At 33.7% G+C, this 23155-nt stretch overlaps 2 protein-coding genes across 2 annotated transcripts; both read left to right on the top strand.

Annotated features, from left to right (window-relative positions):
- The first annotated feature begins 2368 nt into the window (after positions 1-2368).
- On the top strand, positions 2369-8556 carry LOC129928135 (uncharacterized). Its single transcript, XM_056040923.1, has 2 exons — positions 2369-2582; positions 7922-8556. The coding sequence occupies exons 1-2, from the start codon at positions 2487-2489 to the stop codon at positions 8462-8464; spliced, it is 639 nt and encodes a 212-aa protein (XP_055896898.1). The 5' UTR covers positions 2369-2486; the 3' UTR covers positions 8465-8556.
- Positions 8557-13807: 5251 nt separating this feature from the next.
- On the top strand, positions 13808-22758 carry LOC129928136 (uncharacterized). Its single transcript, XM_056040924.1, has 2 exons — positions 13808-13938; positions 22099-22758. Exons 1-2 carry the CDS (start codon positions 13843-13845, stop codon positions 22618-22620), a joined length of 618 nt encoding a protein of 205 aa, XP_055896899.1. The 5' UTR covers positions 13808-13842; the 3' UTR covers positions 22621-22758.
- The last annotated feature ends 397 nt before the right edge of the window (positions 22759-23155 follow it).

The raw sequence follows: 23155 nt of genomic DNA, 5'->3' as shown, positions 1-23155 counted from the left end.
GGTACAATGTTTACTATTACAACAATTTACTTAGAATTTAAATATGTCAATAACTCAAATTTGAAAAACCATCGGAGTTTCCCTTTAATTTAAAACAAGCACTAATTTGGGTTATGTAAAATGCATTGTTGGCCGTCGTTGGCTATTCGCAATGGGTTAAAGATTCTCAAGTTTGATTTTGTTTATACAACTTACAAATACTTTTTTAAAATTAAGTTTAAAAAGACAGGTTGCTTGGAAACACAAACTCAAAATCGGCCCCCGAAGTGGTTCACCCAGGCAGGTAAAAAGGCCGGTATCAATATTTTCAGACAGAACATCAGAATTAAATCCTATCAAAAACAAATGACAGAGAAGAATGGAGAATGAAGGTTGACAGATCTTGTGTGGTGGATAGGTGAAAGTGAATGTAAATAAAGTTGAATGCGAACCCGGACTAACTGATGTCTTATAATGAATATCTAATTGGTCTAATTGTTTTGTAAAGGGTCAATCATTCAAATCATCAAAGAAAAGAAAAACAACAACATTTTATTAAAAAAAAATTCTTTAGTTGTGTTCTACGGATGTAGTGTGGAACTGAAGTTCACGCGATAATATGAAAACCTACTTATTAATTGTTGTTTTAAATTACGTCCAACTTATATGCATACTAAATAGATTTTTGTTCTCTTAGAAAAAGTCAACATTATTTTAGGGGTAAATGTAGTAGTTAGTAGGAGTGAACTTACATAACATAGCAATAGAAATGTAAAAAAAATATTTTTTAACAAAAAATCTGTTATTATTATTAGATAAAATGTATGCTTAAAAGCAAAGCCTTAATAGCACAATTAAACAATGAATAAGAAAAAAAATTAATCGGGGATGAAATGACCGGGGATAAAGTGACCAATGATGAAATGACCGGGGATGAGGTGACCGTGGTTGAAATGACCGGTCACCGTATAAATTCAACAATTGCATGTTGAATATTAAATGTTTAAAATAATCACCATCTCATTGACAGTGGATTCCCAGTTTCTTTTTTCTTCCAATTAATTAAAATGGTGACTAGTGTTGTACTATTATAAAAAAAGTTTATATGATCAATTAAAATGGTGACTAGTGTTGTACTATTATAAAAAAAGTTTATATGATCAATTAAAATGGTGACCAGTGTTGTACTATTATAAAAAAAAGTTTATATGATCAATTAAAATGGTGACTAGTGTTGTACTATTATAAAAAAAGTTTATATGATCAATTAAAATGGTGACTAGTGTTGTACTATTATAAAAAAAGTTTATATGATCAATTAAAATGGTGACTAGTGTTGTACTATTATAAAAAAAGTTTATATGATCAATTAAAATGGTGACTAGTGTTGTACTATTATAAAAAAAGTTTATATGATCAATTAAAATGGTGACTAGTGTTGTACTATTATAAAAAAAGTTTACATGATCAATTAAAATGGTGACTAGTGTAATACTATTATAAAAAAAAAGTTTACATGATCAATTAAAATGGTGACTAGTGTAATACTATTATAAAAAAAAGTTTACATGATCAATTAAAATGGTGACTAGTGTAATACTATTATAAAAAAAGTTTACATGATCAATTAAAATGGTGACTAGTGTAATACTATTATAAAAAAAGTTTATATGATCAATTAAAATGGTGACTAGTGTAATACTATTATAAAAAAAGTTTACATGATTAATTTTAAAAAAGGTTCGTTTTCAAAATATGAAAGTAACCGCTTTATCTTTCTTTCCAAGATACAAAATGTCATGAAATAGGATTTTCAATATATATTTTCCAGATTTTGAGATTTTAACTGGACAGTCGCACTAATGGCCTTTCTACGATATGGTCTTAGCATCTGGAATGAGAAATGTGCCTTAATCAAGCGTTTTTTTTAAATAATATTTTTATATAAAAATCTCTGTAAAAATAAAAAAAGAATGATGGCAGGTAGAGAAATTGGTCAGTGCCATAAGCACAAAGTAACACATTTGTTATTGGGCTATCACGTGTTACATTCAAGGAACTTTCATATAGGCCTAACCATGCTTGTCATGCTTCACGTCACTGAACACATTGGTAAAAATAACAAGACAAAGACTCTTGAAAACAGAGCATGGTCAGCGCTACACGCGCAAACAAAAATGGAAAACAATAGAATAGACATGGTTGTTGGTCACATTGTTTGTCCACACCCATCTGGACAACTAGATCAACCAGATAAACAGAACCTTTAGATTCACAATAGGACACTTTAATGTTACAAATTAAGCGCTTTTCTATTTAACTCTCTTCGCGAATCGTAGGCCTATTATGGATCTGGGATTATTTCAAATAGTTACACAAAAGAAAACACGATAGTCACATGACCTTTTATATGTATAAATAGCACTAGATTCGTTCACACAGACTATTTCAATCTGTCTGTATCTCTAGTGTAGTGCTTGCTTGTTTTAAGGACTGATCTCTTCACTATGAAAACTTGGATAACTTTAGGATTTATCAAAAAGAGAGTGAATAAGAAATTTAAATATTTTTATGTTCTTAAGAAAGGAAAACCAATTAGAAAGGTAATTTTATCAAATTTTATATCTATTTTTTAAATTACATCTTTAAAAGTGATTTCGAACTAAGAGTTTATTTTTGACTATGTTAAAATAGTCATTAAATCTACAAGCTGTACTTCGTTATAACCACGTTAGAGGTCACGCGGAAATGGTTTTTCTGCATCTTTGTTACTAAATTGAAGCCAATGCTGTTTCTCTCATTAGTTTTACTTATAACCTAAATAAATACTTGTTTTGGGATATAAGTCTAGGGACTTCAGTATTCTCCTTAAAACAGTCTGATGAAATCATCAATGTCTAACAAACCTCTGGTATGTGTTTTTTTTAATTTGTTTTCTTTTTAATAATTGGATAACGCAATGCTCATAGCGATTGTATGAAAATTCAAGATATGAAATTTTCTTATCAAAACATTAATTGTCATTACAGTGAAAAACTAAATTGGAATATAAAATAGATATATAGTTCGTCCATCGTGGTTCGATAATGACCACTTTGTCATCCAGGGGGCTGAGGGCTTTGCACTGGGGTTTTGTGTCTCCTCGTGTGGCTGGTGAGACCTATGTTGGCCCGGAATGTTCGGCTGCACACTTGGCAGCTTATTCCAGCTGGGGCTAGTGTCGTGGGCCTTGCTTTTCTTCTCTGGCGTTTTTCTTCTGCCAGCGTTGTTCTTTTTTCCTCAGCAACCTGTGCGCCAGTTTTCACAGCGCGACGCCATGATGCTCTGTCATGTGCCTCTGTCTCCCAGGTGCCTGGGTCTATGCTGAACGCCTTCGGAGAAGCTTTGAGGGTGTCCCTGAAGCGCTTTCTTTGACCACCTTGCGAGCGCTTTCCTTCGCTTAGTTGGCCATACAAGAGTCGTTTAGGGATGCGGTGGTCTTCCATTCTGTAGACGTGACCTGCCCATCGCAGCTGGGACTGCTTCAGGATTGTGTGGATGCTTTGCAGACACGCTCTTCGAAGGACTTCTGTATCTGGTATTTTGTCTTGCCATTTGACATTTAGTATTTTTCTCAGACATGTCATGTGAAAGTGGTTTAGTTTCTTTGCATGTTTACTGTACACTGTCCATGTTTCTGAGACATAGAGCAATGTAGGGAGGATGACGGCTCTATAGACCCCTAGCTTGGTGTTTGTGGTGATACGTCTGTTCCAGACATTTGTAGACAGTCTGCCATAGGATGCACTGGCCTTGGCGATACGCAGGTCGATTTCAATATCGAATTTTCCATTTCTGGAGAGTGTGCTGCCAAGATATGTGAATTTGTCCACTGCGTTTATATCCTGTCCATTTATAGTGATGCTTGGATCCCAGTAGGCTTTCCCAGGAGCAGGTAGATATAAGACTTCAGTCTTGTTCGTATTGATGGTAAGGCCAAAGTCTGAGCATGCTCTTGAGAAGTCCTGACGATGTTCTGCAGATCGTTTTCAGCAAGTCTCTGATTAATGCTGCATTTGTTTTTGATTTTGTTATAAAATAGATATATGGATAAATAAAGACTGTTCATAAAGTGAACAATTTTATGTTATTTCACAAGCTACAACACATTTTAAATTGATACCTAATGGTCATAATGTCATATTAAAAGACTAATTAATGGATCTATATATCTCCAGATACTTTGGACATAAAATAAGATAATTTACATATATAAAAAAAATTTGGCTGATACCGGAGGAGGGGGAGAGGGCGATATTTTTTTACGTATTCAAAGCTGCCGCGAGTGTTATGACCGACTGTTTGCAAAATTGAAAAAAACCGGCCTACCCCCACCTTTAAAAAAAAAAAAATTAAATTAAGACGGAGCTGAATAAGATACAATATGCTTTATTAACATGAAGTCAAATTAAAAAAAAATATTTTCTTTTCATAATCGAATTTTTCTCATATCTCTGAACTTTTTTATTTCCATTTTTTTAAAATTCTTTATAAAAACACAAATTCCTTCCCCTACGCCCTCCTTTCTTAATCAGCCAGTGGATACTACTCTAGCACGGAAATTTTAAAAAAATGTGTTAAGTGTTCCTTTCGTTTTGGTTTTTCATTTTTTTTTTTTTAGATTCTGTTACAATTCGGACATTCTTTTTTACATATCTTATATGATCTCACTCTGTTTGGTAAAAATTTTGAACATGTAATAGATAATGTTTTAGCCCCGAAGCCCCTCCTCTGGCTACGCCTATGCTTTTTTAAATATTTCAACGATAGGCCTTTAGATCTAGTGTTAGAGGACGATGCGTAAAATGCTCCTGGACATTATGTTATTCAAATCTCGAATGATATAATGCCTACATGTGGAAATACGCGAAGAGGTATATTATCTATAGTCTGTTCAAGGTAACTACTTTCTTGGTCTCTATCCTGTCTGTTCGTCCGTCCGTCCTCGCGTTTAGATCTCGTAAACTAGAAAAGATATTGATAATCCTGCATCATAATATTTTAAATCTTTTAAACTTCTGATGCAACGGCTACTTTTTACTTTCAGAATACGAAAAAAAATTATTTTTTTTAAATCAACACTGCAAGCGTTGTTTTTTTTTTTTTTTAAATACATTTTTTTAAAGTATTCACTTTTAATGAAAAAAAAAACACGGGAAACTATTTGGAATGAGAGATGATTATTTACCATGTTTTTGACACATTTATGCTAACAGTTTTAGATTTTTTGTGATTTTTTTTTTATATAAATTATATTCAAACTAAATAATTTCTGTCATACAACTACTACATTTCCCCCTATAAAGTTTCCTTTTTTAATAGAAAAAAATCTATTTAGTATGCATATAAGTGAAATATAATTTTAAACAACAATTAAAAAGTAGTGTTACGTAGTCACACAATTTCTGGAAGATCGAACCACTAGATAGTAAAAATTAAATTAAAAAAAAAGGGGAAAAGTTTAATTTCTTTAGGCTTTGAATGAGATTGGCCCTTTAAAAACATTTAGAAATAATTCAAAGAACATCAGTTAGACCAGGTTCACATTTAACTTCACTTTCATCGATACCTTAGTCTGCTTGACCGTTGGGGCATCACACAAGATCTCTCGACTGTCTTTCTCTATTCTTCTCTGACATTCTTTTTGGATAGAATTTCATTCACTGACAGGCTTTTCCATTCTTTGATGTTGTCTTCCCATAGCTTTCTCTGTCTTCCTCTTCATCTTCTTCGTGGTACTGTTGCTGTGTTAAACCTGTTTCTAACCTCTTCGTTCGGCCACACCTATCCACATTTATGAGGAGGATGCCTATCTATCTAGTTTTTCATCATTTTTAGCGGTCCCCAAAATTAATTTTGTGTTGAATGTCTGTCCGTTCGTCCATTCGTCCGTCAGTCCGTCCAGTTTAGATCTCGTAAACTAGAAAAGATAGTGAAAATCCGACATCACAATATTTTAGATCATTCAAAGTTCTGATGCAACGGCTACGTTTTTTCTTTTCTGAAAGCGAACAATCTAATTTTTAAAATCAATTATGCAAGCAGTTTTATCATAAAAATACACTATTTTTACAACTATTCACTATTAATAGTAATAACAGGGGGGGGGGGGTTAGTAAGGGAGATATCAATTTACCATTTTTAACACATTTAAGCAAATGATTTTAGATTTTTGTTCAAATTTTTTTTTATAGTTGTATTGCTAAGCTATGTAATATCTGTCATACTTACTCCTACATTTACAAAAAGAAATGTTAACTTTTCTTTAAAGACAACAAAAATCTATTTACTATGCCTATAAATGGAACATAATTGAAATAACAATTACTATGTAGTTTTTCATATTATCGCGTGAACTGTAGTACCGTACACTAAACTAAATGATTTTTTTTTCTTGAGGCTTTTAATAAGAAAATGACCCATTACACAAAAATAAATAGATAAATTAGATACTCAATAAAGGACATCATTTAGTCAAGGTTCAAGGTTTACATCTAAGTTTACATTCACTTTTACCTATCCCTTGGTCTGCTGGACCGTTGTGGCACCACACAGGATCTATCAACCTTCTTTCTCCATTCTTCTAAAACTCTTTCTGAAAATATTGAAACCTGACTTTTTACCTGCCTTGGTGGACCACTTCTGATAGAATTTAATTCTGATATTTTTCTGAAAATATTGAAACCTGACTTTTTACCTGCCTGGGTGGACCACTTCAGGTGCAGATTTTGAGTTTAAGAGTTTCCACATAAACTGTCTTTGTAACCTTGTTTCTATGGATTTACTAGTAGATACGAATAGTAAAACGTCATCAGCGAAGTCCAAGTCCGTCAGTCTATTCTGTTCTAGCCATGGAATACCGAAGGCAGTCTGATTCGATGCTCTCCTTATTATGTAGTCGACGCAAGGAGGATGAGGTCTCAATGCTAAAGAACTCATTTGTTCCTTCTTCTGTTTTAATACAGCAACTAGATTTACTGTTTAGGTGCCATAATATCTGGATGAATTCTGAAGGGATGCGATATTCTCTATTTTTCCATAGTATTTTCGATGGACACTATCAACGCTTTTTTTAAAGGGGAATGGTGGGGGGGTATTTTTATTTGGAAGTGATGTATTTTTATGAAAAAAAAGGCTTGCACAAATAATTTTAAAACAAAACGGTTTGATTTTATAAAACCAAATCATTTTTGCAAACCACAACTTAATACTTTCATATCGCTTTTAGTTTTTTAGATCTGAGTATGACAGACTGACATTTTACCTATCGTGAGTATCTTGCTGTTGTGTTTTCTCACTTAATGATAGTACATGTAATACTGTATCACTATATGTACACATGATACAACAGTATATATACACGCTATACTTAATGCAATTTTTTACAACTCATAGCAATGGGTTAACAAAACAATATTCACACATTCTTAACAATTTTGCATAGAAAAAATTTACAAGCATTAACAAGTGTTAACGAATGGAGGTAAATCTTTCTTTAAAGTTAGTCTTGCTGCATAATTTTATAGGAGTGCCGGTTGATGACGTTGTTACATAACGATATCACTTAGAAGGTTTGAGTTTGTTCTTTAATTCCTATGCTTATGGAATTTATACAGAATGTAGACCTAGGCAGTTCAGTTGTAAATCTAATAACATTTTATACTATGTCTTACTGAGGTTTGTATTCAGACACTGGGAGATTTGTTTTATGAGAAAAAAATTAACATTAAGTTGAAGTCTTCATAACTATTATATGATTATATGAAGAAAAAGATTTTTTTGTCTCTATCTTTATTGTTCACTTTATAAGTCAATTTGCATGACTTCTCTTCTTTCCTTATCTATCATAAAAATACGAAATTGGCTAAAAAATAACTAAAAAAATATTCTGTCTTTATTGCAGAGATCATTTTTTAAGAACTCACACCCAGCAGTTATAAAAGACTTTTTGAAACGAAAACCGAAGAATCCTGTGACACAAAAAATCAGTTTCCTTCACGGAATACATCGGGTTTTAAATAAGGCTACTCTGTACTGTATAACGTTTATATTAAGAGAGCTTGCAGAGTACTGTGGGCCATCTAACAACATTGACATTCAGAGACTTAGAATTGCGGTTATCTCACAGGCAGAAAACCTCTTCACTTTGAATGATTCCATCAATAGTATTCACGACAATGGCTGTAGAAAGGAAGATCTCGATCAAAGAATTTCCAGTGTTGCACATTGCTTCAATGACGCTGATATATCAAGTTGTTCATGTAGAAATAGCATTTATAGTCACTACAACCTAAAGATGGAGAAATGTCTAGCCAAAGACAATGTTTCTTTCAGTTCCAAATATTTGGACAATTCTCAAAGTCTAAGAAACAAAAGATCATGTTTTCTTTCTCTACAGAAATGTGTTAAGGCACTGTCCATAAGCAATCTGAAACAGTATAACTGAAGATAAAACCAGTTCAATAATAGTGGATGTTTTTTTTTAGTTAGTTTCAATTTACTTTCTTCTATTTTGTATCTTTCATCACAAGTATTAAAGTGGATATTTGATAACAATTATTTCTGTGTATATTCTGATTCATAATGTAACATCTAGTTCTACACAATTATTATTTCTACGTGTTTATAAAAAAATACACAACGGAAAAAGGAAAAAAAAAATCCTTTCCACTACGTGGAATAGATATTAGATTATTCCGATTTTGAATATATAAGAGGCAAAAAATAAACAAGCAAAAGCCCAAGGATTTTTAGGATTCCTAGGATGTAAACAGTTCGACAACTGAAGTCAAAAGCTGAGGTATTTAAAAAAAAAAGAATAAGAGATTGAGCCTTTTCAAAACTATTACATCAATTATAAGACATCAGTTAGGTCAGGGGAGGCGCGGTGGCTGAGCGGTAAAGCGCTTGGCTCCTAACCGGGGGGTTTCGGGTTCGAAAACTGGGATTTTCATCTTCGGAATCTTTGGGCGCCTCTGAGTCCACCCAGCTCTAATGGGTACCTGACATTAGTTGGGGAAAAGTAAAGGCGGTTGGTCGTTTTTCTGGCTACATGACACCCTCGTTAACCGTAGGCCTCAAAAACAGATAAACTTTACATCATCTGCCCTAAAGACCACAAGGTCTGAACGGGGAACTAGTAAGGCCAGGTTCACATCTAACTTTACATTCACTTTCACCTATCCTTTGATCTGCTGGACCGTTTGGGCACTACGTAAGATCTGTCAACCTTCTTTTTCCATTCCTATCTGTCATTTGTCTTTGATATAATTTCATTTGGATGCTCTTTCTGAAAATATTGAATCCTGCCTGGGTGGACCACTTCGGCGGCCAATTTTGAGTTTGTGTTTCCACATAAACTGTCTTTGTACTCTTGTTTCAATTTGCATTTTTTTTGTGTGCTAAGAAATAAAATTGGGGTTTGGTATGTTGACATTAACAAGCTTTAAAATCTAACAATATAGTAAAATAAATAGTTATATTTTTCTTGTCACTGAAAATAACAAAACAAAATTGGATAGTGTTGGGTTTGCTCCAACGACATTTGATTTAAATTTCCATCCATGGAGAAAGTATATGTGGTGGGTTCGGCACAGAATATGACAACCAAAATGACGAGGCAAGTCAGGAGGCTTATTTCAAGTTTAATGTACACAAAACACCTGCCAAGGGCAAACATACAACATAATTACTAATGAGCATAAAATAAACATAATTAGATGGTCTAAATGAACAGACCAATTTGTAAACACAACATCAGGTATAAATACTAGAAATAAGGAAAAAAAAAACAAAAAAGAAATTCTTATAGTGTGAACCAATCATCTCTTTTATAAACACAAGAGAGATATGGACTTCCACCAAACATAATAAAATAAATGACATATAAAATAGATTTCAAATATATAAATAGATTTTTGTCCTCTTAAAAAAAGTAAACATTATTTTTGGGTAAATGTAGTAGTTAGTAGGAGAGAACTTACATAACGTAGCAATACAAATGTACAAAAAAATATTATTTAACAAAAAATCTAAAACCATTTCCATAAATGTGTTTAAAATATGGTAAATAGATATTTCTTATACTAAAGAGCTATAATGGTGAATAGTTGTAAAAGTGGTGTATTTGTATGAAAAGTGATTTTTAAAAAAATAGATCTTTGGCTTTTAGAAAAGAAAAAAGTAGAACTTTGAATGGACTAAAATATTATGATGTCGGATATTTACTCTTTTCTAGTTTAGTAGATCTAAACAAAACGGACAAACATTTCACACATAACTAATAGCGTCTTTTCCCTTTTCGGAGGCCGCTAAAAAAGTAAAATATATAAAGTTTTATATTGAGCTAATGGAAAAATTATTTTTTCCCTGTCTAAATAATCACTAAGATAGACAGTAAATAGGTATAGAAGATGATTCATTGATTCGTATTGATATACATCATTTGTAATACTTTGCCCTTTGTTGTATATTTCTTTCTTGGATGTTATTACGGGGCTTAAAACAAAAAGTTTGTAGACGATATCAATCAGGTCCGGAGGAGGGTTGCAGAAAGCGATTATTAGAATAAAAATGGCGCTGCCACATTTTAGAAAGAACAAATAAAAATAAAGTGAAACATGGCTTCACGAGATAAGTTATCACTGGCATGATCATAAGTATTGTAATAACTTAAGTGAGGCAACTCAACGAGGACATAGACGTTTATTTACATAGAGACATGACAAACACAAAAGGGCAACTGCATTGAGCACAGCATCTCCATATTGGCTCTCTACTTGGGCGGAAATCGTTAGTCTCTTATGTCAACATCCGACTTGTCGGGTCACTGATATGCGCACCTTCTTTCTGCACCATCTTGGATGGCGGTGCGCATGGCAAAGTCATAACAGTATTTTAATTATTCTCAACTTTCAAAAGATTTCCACTATTTCTACCACACCTTAACCTTGGATCAATACATCACGCAATATGCGCAGAATAATAATGAGATCCCTACATCAAATAAAAACAATATAACTAAATACAAACTCCACATTGTAATATATCTACTTACTTAAAAATCGGAGCATGTCTTTCCGCACAGAAAAAATTTCAGTTATAAAGAGTAACCAAAAAAAAAATCCACTTATCTTATTCATGGAAAACCAGTAACACAGACTAAAAACGCAAAATACCTAGGTGATATAATAAATGAAAAAACTGTCATGCAATCCACATATTGATGAAACTATCAAAAAATCAAAGAAAGCATTAGGGTTTATTAAAATAAAAATGTCTATAAATCAAATGAAGAACATAAAACTAAAATTATTTAACTTTGGTTAGGTCAGTAATAAAATATGCATCCTCAACTCAAGAAAACATTAAGAAACTGAAACAGACACAAAATAGATCAGTCAGGCTCATAACAAACGAATCACTAAATTTAGAAAGCCTTCAAGATAGAAGACTCAAAAATAAAGTAACAATCATACATAAAACACTGAATTCTAATGTTCAATTACAAAAACAAAATCTAAATAAACGACTCAGAAAGACACAAAGATAAAGGCTCATTCCTTATTTAAAACACTATCACACATTGACTAGGAAAAACAAATAAGGATTGAGATGACCGTGGATGAAGTGATGACCGTAAATGATGTGAGCGTGCGGGGATGAAGCGACCAGTCGGCATACATATATACCTATATATATATATATATATATATATGTATATATATATATATATATATATATATATATATATATATATATATATATATATATATATATATATATATATAGTATAAATGGTTTCCGGACATTTCATTCCCGGTCACTTCATCCCACTTCATCCCCGGTCATTTCATCCCCTGGTCATTTGATCCCCTGTTCTTTTCATTATTTAATCATCTAATCGTAGAAATCATGAAATAAGCAATATTTAATATATTCATTTTATTTACATGATAAAAAGTGTGAAACGTTAGATAAGAATAAAATTAAATGTCACTGGAAGCTATAAAAATGTAACATGTATAGATATAGAGATCATGTACAATATTTTATTTGTGTACTTCAATATATACAAGATAGATGGGTTATTGTAAGACAGTAGACGATCAATCGATTCATCGAACAATGTTTGTAATTCTCTTTGCCTAGAACACATTTTACAACATTAATGTTTAAAAGAAATCAAAGCAAAACTTATAAAGGCGACATTTCTCCTCCTTCTTCTTCGTTCTCATTGATATGTTGGAGCGTTCAGGTGACTAGACCAAAAAATGAGATGAACTGCTCAGTTGTTTCCAAATCAGGAAGCTCTCCATTTAGTTTTCTTTCTATTTCTTTGCTATCCTGAGGATGTGTGAAGTCAACCTTTAGTAGAAAAAAATAAAACCATATTTCAAGGCTAAAAATGACTCGCCCATTTTCAAGAAAGAGCGATTGAAAAATAAAATAAAGTGAAAGATGGTCGTCACGAGTTATCAGCGGCATGATCAATAGTATTCCAATTTTCCAATCGTTCTATCTCTTAAATGATTTCCACTACTTCCACCACACCTTGGCCTTTGATCATTACGTCATACGCAGGATAATATTATAACACTACATCCTCCGCTATAACTAAGTATACACCCAGATTTACTATATATTAAAAGATTTCTCATCAAGAATATAAAGTTGAAGGGAAAACACAATAAGTGCATTTATAACACGTAGGCTAAAAATATATCAAAAAGCATTCTACATAAACATATTTATATATAAGATAAAATGTGGGCTTAAAATCAAAAACTTAACAGCACAATTAAACAAAATTAAACAAATAATTGGGGATGAAATGACCGGGGATAAAGTGACCAAGGATGAAATGACCGGGGATGAGGTGACCGGGGTTGAAATGACCGGTCAGCGTATAAATTCAACAATTGCATGTTGAATATTAAATGTTTAAAATCATCACCATCTCATTTATAGTGGATTCCCAGTTTCTTTTTTTTCTTCCAATTAATTTAAATGGTGACTAGTGTAATACTATTATTAAAAAAGTTTACATGATCAATTTAAAAAAAGGTTGGTTTTCAAAAGATGAAAGTAACAGCTTTATCTTTCTTTCCAAGATACAAAATGTCATGAAATAGGATTTTCAATATATATTTTCCAGATTTTGAGATTTAAACTGGACAGTCGCACTAATGGCCTTTCTACAATATGGTCTTAGCATCTGGAATGAGAAATGTGCCTTAATCAAGCGTTTTTTTTTAAAAAATAATATTTTTATATAAAAATCTCTGTAAAAATAAAAAAAGAATGATGGCAGGTAGAGAAATTGGTCAGTGCCATAAGCACAAAGTAACACATTTGTTATTGGGCTATCACGTGTTACATTCAAGGAACTTTCATATAGGCCTAACCATGCTTGTCATGCTTCATGTCACTGAACACATTGGTAAAAATAACAAGACAAAGACTCTTGAAAACAGAGCATGGTCAGCGCTACACGCGCAAACAAAAATGGAAAACAATAGAATAGACATGGTTGTTGGTCACATTGTTTGTCCACACCCATCTGGACAACTAGGTCAACCAGATAAACAGAACCTTTAGATTCACAATAGGACACTTCAATGTTGCAAATTAAGCCCTTTTCTATTTAACTCTCTTCGCGAATCGTAGGCCTATTATGGATCTGGGATTATTTCAAATAGTTACACAAAAGAAAACACGATTGTCACATGACCTTTTATATGTATAAATAGCACTAGATTCGTTCACACAGACTATTTCAATCTGTCTGTATCTCTAGTGTAGTGCTTGCTTGTTTTAAAGACTATGAAAACTTGGATAAATTTAGGATTAATCAAAAAGAGAGTGAATAAGAACTTAAAATATGTTTATGTTCTTAAGAAAGGAAAACCAATTAGAAAGGTAATTTTATCAAATTTTATATCTAATTTTTAAATTGCATCTTTAAAAGTGATTTCCAACTAAGAATTTATTTTTGACTATAAATAATGTTAAAATAATCTTAAATCTACAAACTGTACTTCGTTATAACTACGTTAGAGGTCATGCGGAAATGGTTCTTCATCATCTTTCAGGCCGGTCTTAGGCCACTGCAACCTATGCGCCGCAGTGAGCCCCGCACTTTCATAGGCCCCGCTCGAATTCTAGGTGTAAATTATTAAATTAAACCATTTTAACTTTTTATTAAAAGGTTCCTAGAATTCTCTTCAAGTTCTAAAATATACGAAAAAAAATCATGAAAATCTCCTGAAATTATTAAAATCTTCTGAAAACTGATGCAAATATCCTTAAAAACAGACAAAATTGTCATTTTGGGGTGTCATTAAATACGGAGAAGGCCAATCCTACTCGCGATAAAAAAAAACGGCATTGTCAGCTTTCATTTAATAAAAATATAATAATAAAGCGAATTTTAACCAAAACAAGAAGTTCAAATACTTAATTGACTTTTAAAGTCACTGGCATAGAAATATAGATCTAAATATATCTCGACCTTTAAAAAAAAGACAAAAGCGATATTTTGCTACTCGATAGTAGGCCTAAATATAAAAGGCAGATTTAAATATTTATCGGCTTTTGTTGAAAATCAACTATCTACTGTAGATGGCTCGTAAAGTTAATTTGACAGTGATTTTGTGCTTAGTAAAGTATGAATAAAATGCAAAGACGAATTTATTTTCTAATACAAAATCTTAATTTTCACTTATTATCCTTATCACAACCCAGAATGGCCCCCGCGCAATTCGTTTCGCATAGAGCCCCGCAATCTGTTGGACCGGCCCTGTCATCATTGTTACTAAATTGAAGCCAATGGCTGTTTCTCTCATTAGTTTGACTTATATGTATATGGCTCCTTTTGTCTCGAAAGGCAATGGATGCGCCCAAACGAGTCACTGGTTTTGGCTTAATCTTGAGACGGGGCAGAATCTGGTGTGGCTAATCAAGCCAATTCTAGAACGGCAGACTTTGCCACAATTCGTACATGTGTATGCCTCTGATTTAGGGCTAGCAGACAGGGCAGCTTTCTTTTTATCCCTCTTGATTAAAGCCGCTTCAATTCTTTTGTTCTCAGCAAGGGTTGTCCCAGCACGCACAGTCTGTCTCCATGCACTCCGGTCTTTGGCTATGTTTTCCCACATACTTTCGCTGATGCCTGAGGCTCTCATGTCTCGTTTGCAGACATCTCTATATGTTAGTCTTGGGCGGCCCTTGGGTCTGACTCCTTCCACAAGCTCAGCATATAAGATATCTTTCGGGATTCTGCCATCTGGCATGCGGGTGACATGTCCGAGCCAGCGTAATCTTCTTTGTGTCAGGAGAGCATACATGCTGTTCATATTGGCCAATCTTAAAACTTCCTGATTGGAGACATGGTCCCTCCAAGAGATGCCCATTATGCGTCTCAGGCAGCGCAAGTGGAAACTATTCAATCTGTGCTCTTGGTACATGTATGTTGACCAGCTCTCACTGCCATAAAGGAGAGTGCTCACAACACAGGCATTGTAGACTAGGATTTTAGTCGCTGTGGTCAATTTACCATTTTCCCAGACGCACTTGGAGAGTTTTGCCAATGCTGTGGTAGCTTTTCCTATCCTTTTTGTCAGCTCGATGTCTAAGTCTAGGTTACTGACAATTGTTGAACCCAAGTAGGTAAATTCCTGCACCACTGAAAGGGTGTGGTTCCCAATTTGTATTATAGGTATTTCTGCGACGTCTTGTGCCAGGATTTCGGTCTTGGAGAGACTTATAGTAAGGCTAAACTCTAGACAAGCAGCTGCTAAGGCGTTCACTAGCTTCTGTAGACCTCCTTGTGAGTGAGATACGAGTGCCGCGTCATCGGCAAACAGCAGCTCCCTTATCAAGATACGACGCCTTTTCGTTTTGGCTTTAAGACGTGCCATGTTAAAGAGCCTTCCATCAGATCTGCTATGGATGTATATTCCGTCTTCCAAGGATTTAAAAGCACTGGATAGTACGACTGAGAAGAAGATGCCAAATAGTGTAGGGGCCAGTACACATCCTTGTTTGACACCACTCTTAATAGAGAATGGCCTGGAGGAAGAACTTAGTTTGACTTATAACCTAATTAAATACTTGTTTTGGAATGTAAGTCTATTGACTTAAGTATTTTCCTTAAAACAGTCTGATGAAATTTTCAATGTCTAATAAACTTCTAGTATGTGTTCTTTTAAAATTTGTTTTGATAATTGGGTGACGCGGTGTTCATAACGATTGTGTGAAAATTCAACATGAAATTTTCTCATTCAAACATTAATTGTGATTGAAATGAAAAACTAAATTGGAATATAAGATAGCTATATGGATAAATAAAGACTGTTCATAAAAGGAACAATTTTATGTTATTTTACAAGCTATAACACATTGACTAATTAACGGATCTATATATCTCCAGATACTTTGGACATAAAATTAGGTAATTTACATATATAAAAAAATTTGACTGATACCGGAGGAGGGGGAGAGGGCGATATTGATTTTCGTATTCAAAGCTGCCGTGAGTGTCATGACACCTGCGGGCGAAATTGAAAACAAACGGCCTACTCCCGCCCCATTAAAATTAAGACTGAGCTGAACAAGGTACAATATGCATTGTCATCTTTAAGTCAAATTAAAAAAAACAATCCATTTTCTTTTGATAATCGAATTTTTCTCATATCGCTGAACTTTTTATTTCCTTTTTTTTTTTTAAATTTTTTATAAAAACACAAATTCTTCCCCTACACCCCTCCATTCATAATCCACTAGTGGATACTACTATAGCACGAAAGTATTTTTAAAAATGTGTTCGATGTTCCTTTCGTTTTGGTTTCTCATTTGTTTCGAAGATTCTGTTACAATTCTGACATTCTTTTTTTTACATTTTTATGATCTCACCCTGTCTGGTAAACATTTTGAACATGTTATAGATAATTTTTGAGCCCCGAAGCCCCTCCTCTGGCTACGCCCATGCTTTTTTAATATTTCAACGATAGGCCTTTAGATCTAGTGTTAGAGGACGATGCGTAAAATGCTCCTGGACATTATTTTCTTCAACTCTCGAATGATATAATGATTACATGCATGGGCGTAGCCGGGGGGGGGGTTCTTGGGGTTCAAACCCCCCCCCCCCGAAATGAAATCCCCTCCCCCCACCCGCAGGGGGGGGGGGACGGAATTAAGTGACTGATTTTTGCTTTCATTTTGTTTATTTTAGGTGAGATTTTAATACTAAATCATCACTTACCACAGCACAGCCAAGGGGGTTTTGAGTTAAAAACCCTCTACCAGGGGGTTTTGAGTTTAAAACCCCTTACCAGGGGGTTTTGAGATTAAAAAAAAAAACCTACCAGGGGGTTTTGAGTTTAAAACCCCCTACCAGGAGCTTTGAGTTTAAAACCCCCTACAGGGGGTTTTGAGTTTTAAACCCCCTACCAGAGGTTTTTGCAGTTAAATCCCCCTCTTCTATAAAACAAAAAAAAAATGCAAACAACAATCCCCAAATTAAAACAGCACAGTTAAGGAAGATTTTGATTTTAAAACCCCCTCCAAAATTTACGATAAACCCCCTCTTCAATATAAAAGCAAATTACACATTCAAAATTCTATGAGCGTAGCCAAGGGGGTTTTGAGTTTAACCCCCCATCTTTCCAGTTGGGGTTTGAAGCTAAAAAGTACCTCTTGAATATAAAAAAAAGCAAATTACACACTATAAAATCTATGAGCGTAGCCAAAGGGGTTTTGAGTTGATGGATGGCTTTTTCTTTAAAGTTTAAAACCCCTCCAGATGGTTTTGAGTTTAAAATTCCCCTACAGAGCGTTTAGAGTTGAAAACCTTTCTCTTCAATATTATTTTAAAGCAAACTACAGTCACCAAATTCTACGATCGTAGCTAAATGGGTTTTTGAATTAAAAAAACAACACAAAAAACTCCAGAGATTTATTGGTTTAAAAACCCTCAACAGATGATTTGACGAAAAAACTTTCCTTTTCGATATAAAATCTAAATCGAAATACAGGCATGTAATTCCAAGAGCGTAGTCAAGAAAGGTTACAAATTTCTACCAGTGGCTTGGGCTCCATTAATAGGCCTAAAGTGTGAATAGTTTTCTGCCGAAATTGAAAAACATTAAATGTGGCTCAACAAAGATGGCTAAGACAGATTTTAGGAGTCAGTCATAGAGATCGGGTCTAAATCAAAGAAATCATATGCCGAACTGGGAGTCGAATCCTTAGTAAGGTTGTGACAGAGCGTCGCATGAGGTTTTGCGGAACATGTTCTCCGACAAAATGAATTACCCAAAATAAGAGTTGCGGAAACAGCTTGCCGGAAAATGGGCCGAACGGCGCGAGAGGGTCTAAGTCAGTAAGAATAGCACATTAGGTTTTTGAAATAAAACTTTTTAATAGCAAGATAATGCACTGTAGATACCTCAGAATATGCATTTTGTTGGCTTTCAATACCAGAAATAGTGCTCGGCGGCGGGGCTTCGCCCCGCGCTGGGGGAGCGCTGCGAGCTCCCCAGACCCCCTTGCTGGCAAGGGCGGGAAGTCTACAATAAACAATAAACGTCTTCCGAAAGGGTCAGAATGTAATAAAGATTAATTATGTACACACACACACATATATAATTTTTTTCCTCGGGGGGGGGGGGTATTTCCCCCTCCCCCCAAAACCCTCCCCGAAAAAAAATCCTGGCTACGCCCATGATTACATGTGGAAATACGCGAAGAGATATATTAATTATAGTCTGTTCAAGATAACTACTTTCTTGGTCTCTATCCAAATCTTTTTTTTTTTTTTTGCTTTGAAAAATCATAAAGGTTAAAAGGGAATATATGCAATTAGTTTGTGTGGTCTGTCTTTCCATCCGTCCGTCCTCCCGTTTAGATCTCGTAAACTAGAAAAGATATTGATAATCCTGCATCATGATATTTTAGACCTTTTAAACTACTGATGCAACGGCTACTTTTTTCCTTTCTGAAAGCGAACAAACAATTTTTAAAAAATCAGCACTACAAGCAGTTTAAAAAATACACATTTTTTTTCAAGTATTCACTATTAATTAAAAAAAGACGGGAAACTATTCAGAATGGGAGATGATTATTACCATATTTTTAACACATTAATGCTAACAGTTTTAGATTTTTTATGAATTTTTTTTTTATAAATTATATCCAAACTAAATAATTTCTGCCATACAACTACATTTCCCCCCCCCCCCCCCCAATAAAAAAAAAAGTTACCTTTTTAAAATAGAAAAGATCTATTTAGTATGCATATATGTGGAATATAATTTTAAACAACAATTAATAAGTAGTGTTACGTATTCACACAAGCCCTGGGACATGGAACACTCGCAACGATGAAGTATAACAAAAGGGGAACAGTTTAATTTCTTTAGACTTTGAATGAGATTGGCCCTTTAAAAACAATTAGATAATCATTCAGTTGGGCCAGGTTCACATTTCACTTCACCTTCACCGATCCCTTAGTCTGCTGGACCGTTGGGGCATCACACACGATCTGTCAACCGTCTTTCTCTATTCTTCTTTGTCATTCGCTTTTGATAGAATTTTATTCACTGACAGGCCTGTCCATTCTTTGATTGTCTTCCCATCGCTTTCTCTGTCTTCCTCTTCATCTTCTTCGTGGTACTGTTGCTGTGTTAAACCTGTTTCTAACCTCGGCCACACCTATCCACATTTATGAGGAGGATGCCTATCTATCTAGTTTTTCATCATTTTTAGCGGCCCAAAAAATTAATTTTGTGTTGAATGTCTGTCCGTTCGTCCATTCGTCCGTCAGTTCGTCCAGTTTAGATCTCGTAAACTAGAAAAGATAGTGAAAATCCGACATCATAATATTTTAGATCATTCAAAGTTCCGATGCAACGGCTATGTTTTTTCTTTTCTGAAAGCGAACAATCTAATTCTTAAAATCAATTATGCAAGCAGTTTTATCATAAAAATACACTATTTTTACAACTATTCACCATTAAAAGTAACAGACACGGGAGGCTCTTTAGTAAGGCAGATGACAATGTACCATTTTTTAAAACATTTATGCAAATGGTTTTAGATTTTTGTTAATAATTTTTTTTTTACAATTGTATTGCTAAGTTATGTTATATCTATCATATTTACTCCTACATTTACAAAAATTGATGTTAACTTTTTTTTTTGAAGAGAAAAAATCTATTTACTATGCATATAAATGGATCATAATTTGAAACAACAATAAATAAATAGTTTTTCATATTATCGCGGAAACTATAATAGCAACCACAAGCAGTACATATAACACTTAAACTACAGGATTTAAATTGATGAGTACATTGTACATTTAAACTGTGGTCAAAATTCAAAAAATACTTCCTGCATGACATTTTATGTCCTCTTAAAAAATGTTTTCTTTCTTCGCCGTTTTTACCCTTCGATGGGATACTTTTAATTCATCCTACTGGAGTATCATTAAAATGTCTATAAATGACTCGTTGGAGCACTCACCATACTACTGTTAGAAACCGTAAAAGAACGATTGGATGAATGTGTGACGGCGATTGAAGCTCTTTTGCACCGCTCTGAACATACAGACACGAGATGCGCAGCTCAAATACCATTGCCAGTTTTTGTGAATACATGTATACTTTTTATTGCTTTACTTTTTGGGCAAATGTACTTTGTAAAAGGCAACACTACAGAAGAGTAATTTCAAATTAAAGGCTTATATATGGACGTAGCGGTGGCTAAGCTAGAACACTTTAGTATTTTCTCTACGAAAAGAGTAACAGATTATCTATAAATACTATTAAGATAACTCTTGTCAAATTAAACTAGCAACATAAAAATAAGTTTAAACAATATAAAAATGTTAGGAGAGTACTCTCAGGATGCCGGACTCACTATTCAAGTAGAGAACAAGAGGATGATGCTAGAGTGCATTGATCCCCTTTATGCTGAGCCAGATGACAAGATATTTTAAACAGAAATACCAAAACTAGAATACATCTTCAGGCAGCAAAGGTTCATTTTGAAGACGCTAAAACTGGGAAGTACTTGCATTCTACAATTCAAATGAAATACCGATGGGACTTAAGGAACCCTGACCAGCACTTTGATTAAACCTTCAACAGCTTCTTGCCAAATGCATGTCAACGTGATGTCTTGTGAAAGAAGCTTTTCAAAACTAAAGTTAATTAAGAACTATTAATTGAGTACTATTGAGACATGAATTTTAAATCAAGCAGTTCTGTCCATTGAAATCGCAAAAGATAGAGACTTAAGACTTTTTAAAAATAAATTTCCAAGCTTGAAATCCTGGAAAGTTCTTGTACGCTTTTAAATGTTACTTACAATTTTTATTTTGTACTGATTAATAAATTCGTCCTCGGCACAAAGCTAGGACTACAATGTTTAACTGTTTCCGTTAGGAGCTCTTTAAAGTCTACTAAGAAAATCATGTTCAGTTGATATTCAATATTTTTCTAATTTAAAATCTTATATTTTAAACTATACAATAACTAATAGGATCAAATGAAACAATGACATTTTAAAATAGAATCGACACTTTTTTAACATTCAGTAATAACGACTTTAGGTAATTAGCCCACTGTATTATGGCGTAACAAATAAATAATAAGTTTTTGTTGGGAAGATTTGAGGGGAAAGCTGAGGGGGCGTAACACCCGCACCGGGTGACACCAAGCCTAGTGACGCCACTGCTTAGAAGGTTTGGGTTTGTGCTTTAATTCCTCTGCGTATGGAATTTATACAGAATGTAGACCTAGGCTGTTCAGTTGTAAATCTAATACCATCTTATACTATGTCTTACTATGTTTGTATTCGAACACTGGAAGATTTGTTTTATGAGAAAAAAATTAACATTAAGTTGAAGTCTTCATAACTATCATAGGATTATATGGAAAACAAGATTTGTTTGTCTCTATCTTTATTATTCAACTTTATAAATCAATTTGCATGACTTTTTTTCTTTCCTTATCCATCATACAAATATGAAATTGGTTAAAAAATAACTTTAAAAATATTTTCTCTTTATTGCAGAGATCATTTTATAAGAATCTACAACCAGCAGTTATAAAAGACTTTTTGAAACGAAAACTTAAGAATCCTGTGACACAGAAAATCAATTTTGTTCACGGATTAAATCGGATTTTGAATAAGGTTACTAGGTACTGTAAAGAGTTTATATTAAGAGAGGTTGTAGAGTACTGTGGGCAAACTAACAACCTTGACCTTCAGCGACTTAAAACTGCGGTTATCTCACAGACAATAAACCTATTCACCTTGAATGATACAATCTATACAATCCATGACAATGGCAGTACAAAGGAAGATCTCGATGACAGAATTTTCAGTGTTGCACATTGCTTCAATGACGCTGATATACCAAGATGTCCGTGTAGAAATAGAATTTATTCTCACTACTACAGAAAGATGGAACAATGTCTCACCAAAGACAATGTTGCCTTCTGTTCCAAATATTTAGACAATTCTCAAAGTCTACGAAACAAAAGATCATTTTTTCTGACCCTACAGAAATGTGTTAAGGCCCTGGCATATTAGCAATATGAAGCGATCTAACGGAAGAAGAAAGCAGTCCAATAATAGTAGATGTTTTTTTTTTGTTTCCATTCACTTTGTTTTATTAAGTATATTTTGTCACTACCATTAAAGTAGATTTTTGATAATAATACATTGAGACTTACACAATTATTTCTGTGCATATTTTGTTTCCTATTGTAGCATGTATTTCTACACAACTTATTATTACTATCTGTTGATAAAAAAAAAAATATCGGAAAAAAAACAACAACAACAACACTTTCCATTAAGTCCAACTGTCTAGTTAGACTAAAACATGTGTGTTTAAACACTAGGGAGTTAACAATGGTTAACACACTGGCGCACGATTTCTTATAACCTTTGCGCCAATGTATCAGCATTGCAATATATAACTGATTATTAAATAATTTTTTTTGGGATGATCAAGTCAAGCATAAAAAATCATCTGTACCATAATGTCCGGGATACTTGAATTTGTTGGTGTATGTTCACTACTTTGGACTACAAGATTACTGACTTACATGACTAGTTGATT

This window comes from Biomphalaria glabrata, chromosome 9 (genome assembly GCF_947242115.1).
Source record: "Biomphalaria glabrata chromosome 9, xgBioGlab47.1, whole genome shotgun sequence".
NCBI lineage: Eukaryota > Metazoa > Mollusca > Gastropoda > Planorbidae > Biomphalaria > Biomphalaria glabrata.
The sequence above is the reverse complement of the archived record's forward strand: the minus strand, read 5'-3'. Positions and strand labels throughout refer to the sequence as shown.

Excerpts from the sequence above, each read along its gene's own strand:
- LOC129928135 (XM_056040923.1), top strand. The coding sequence starts at position 2,487 with ATGAAAACTTGGATAACTTTAGGATTTATCAAAAAGAGAGTGAATAAG. Across the intron at positions 2,583-7,921 it reads AAGGAAAACCAATTAGAAAG|AGATCATTTTTTAAGAACTC; the intron begins GTAATTTTATCA and ends TCTTTATTGCAG.
- LOC129928136 (XM_056040924.1), top strand. The coding sequence starts at position 13,843 with ATGAAAACTTGGATAAATTTAGGATTAATCAAAAAGAGAGTGAATAAG. Across the intron at positions 13,939-22,098 it reads AAGGAAAACCAATTAGAAAG|AGATCATTTTATAAGAATCT; the intron begins GTAATTTTATCA and ends TCTTTATTGCAG.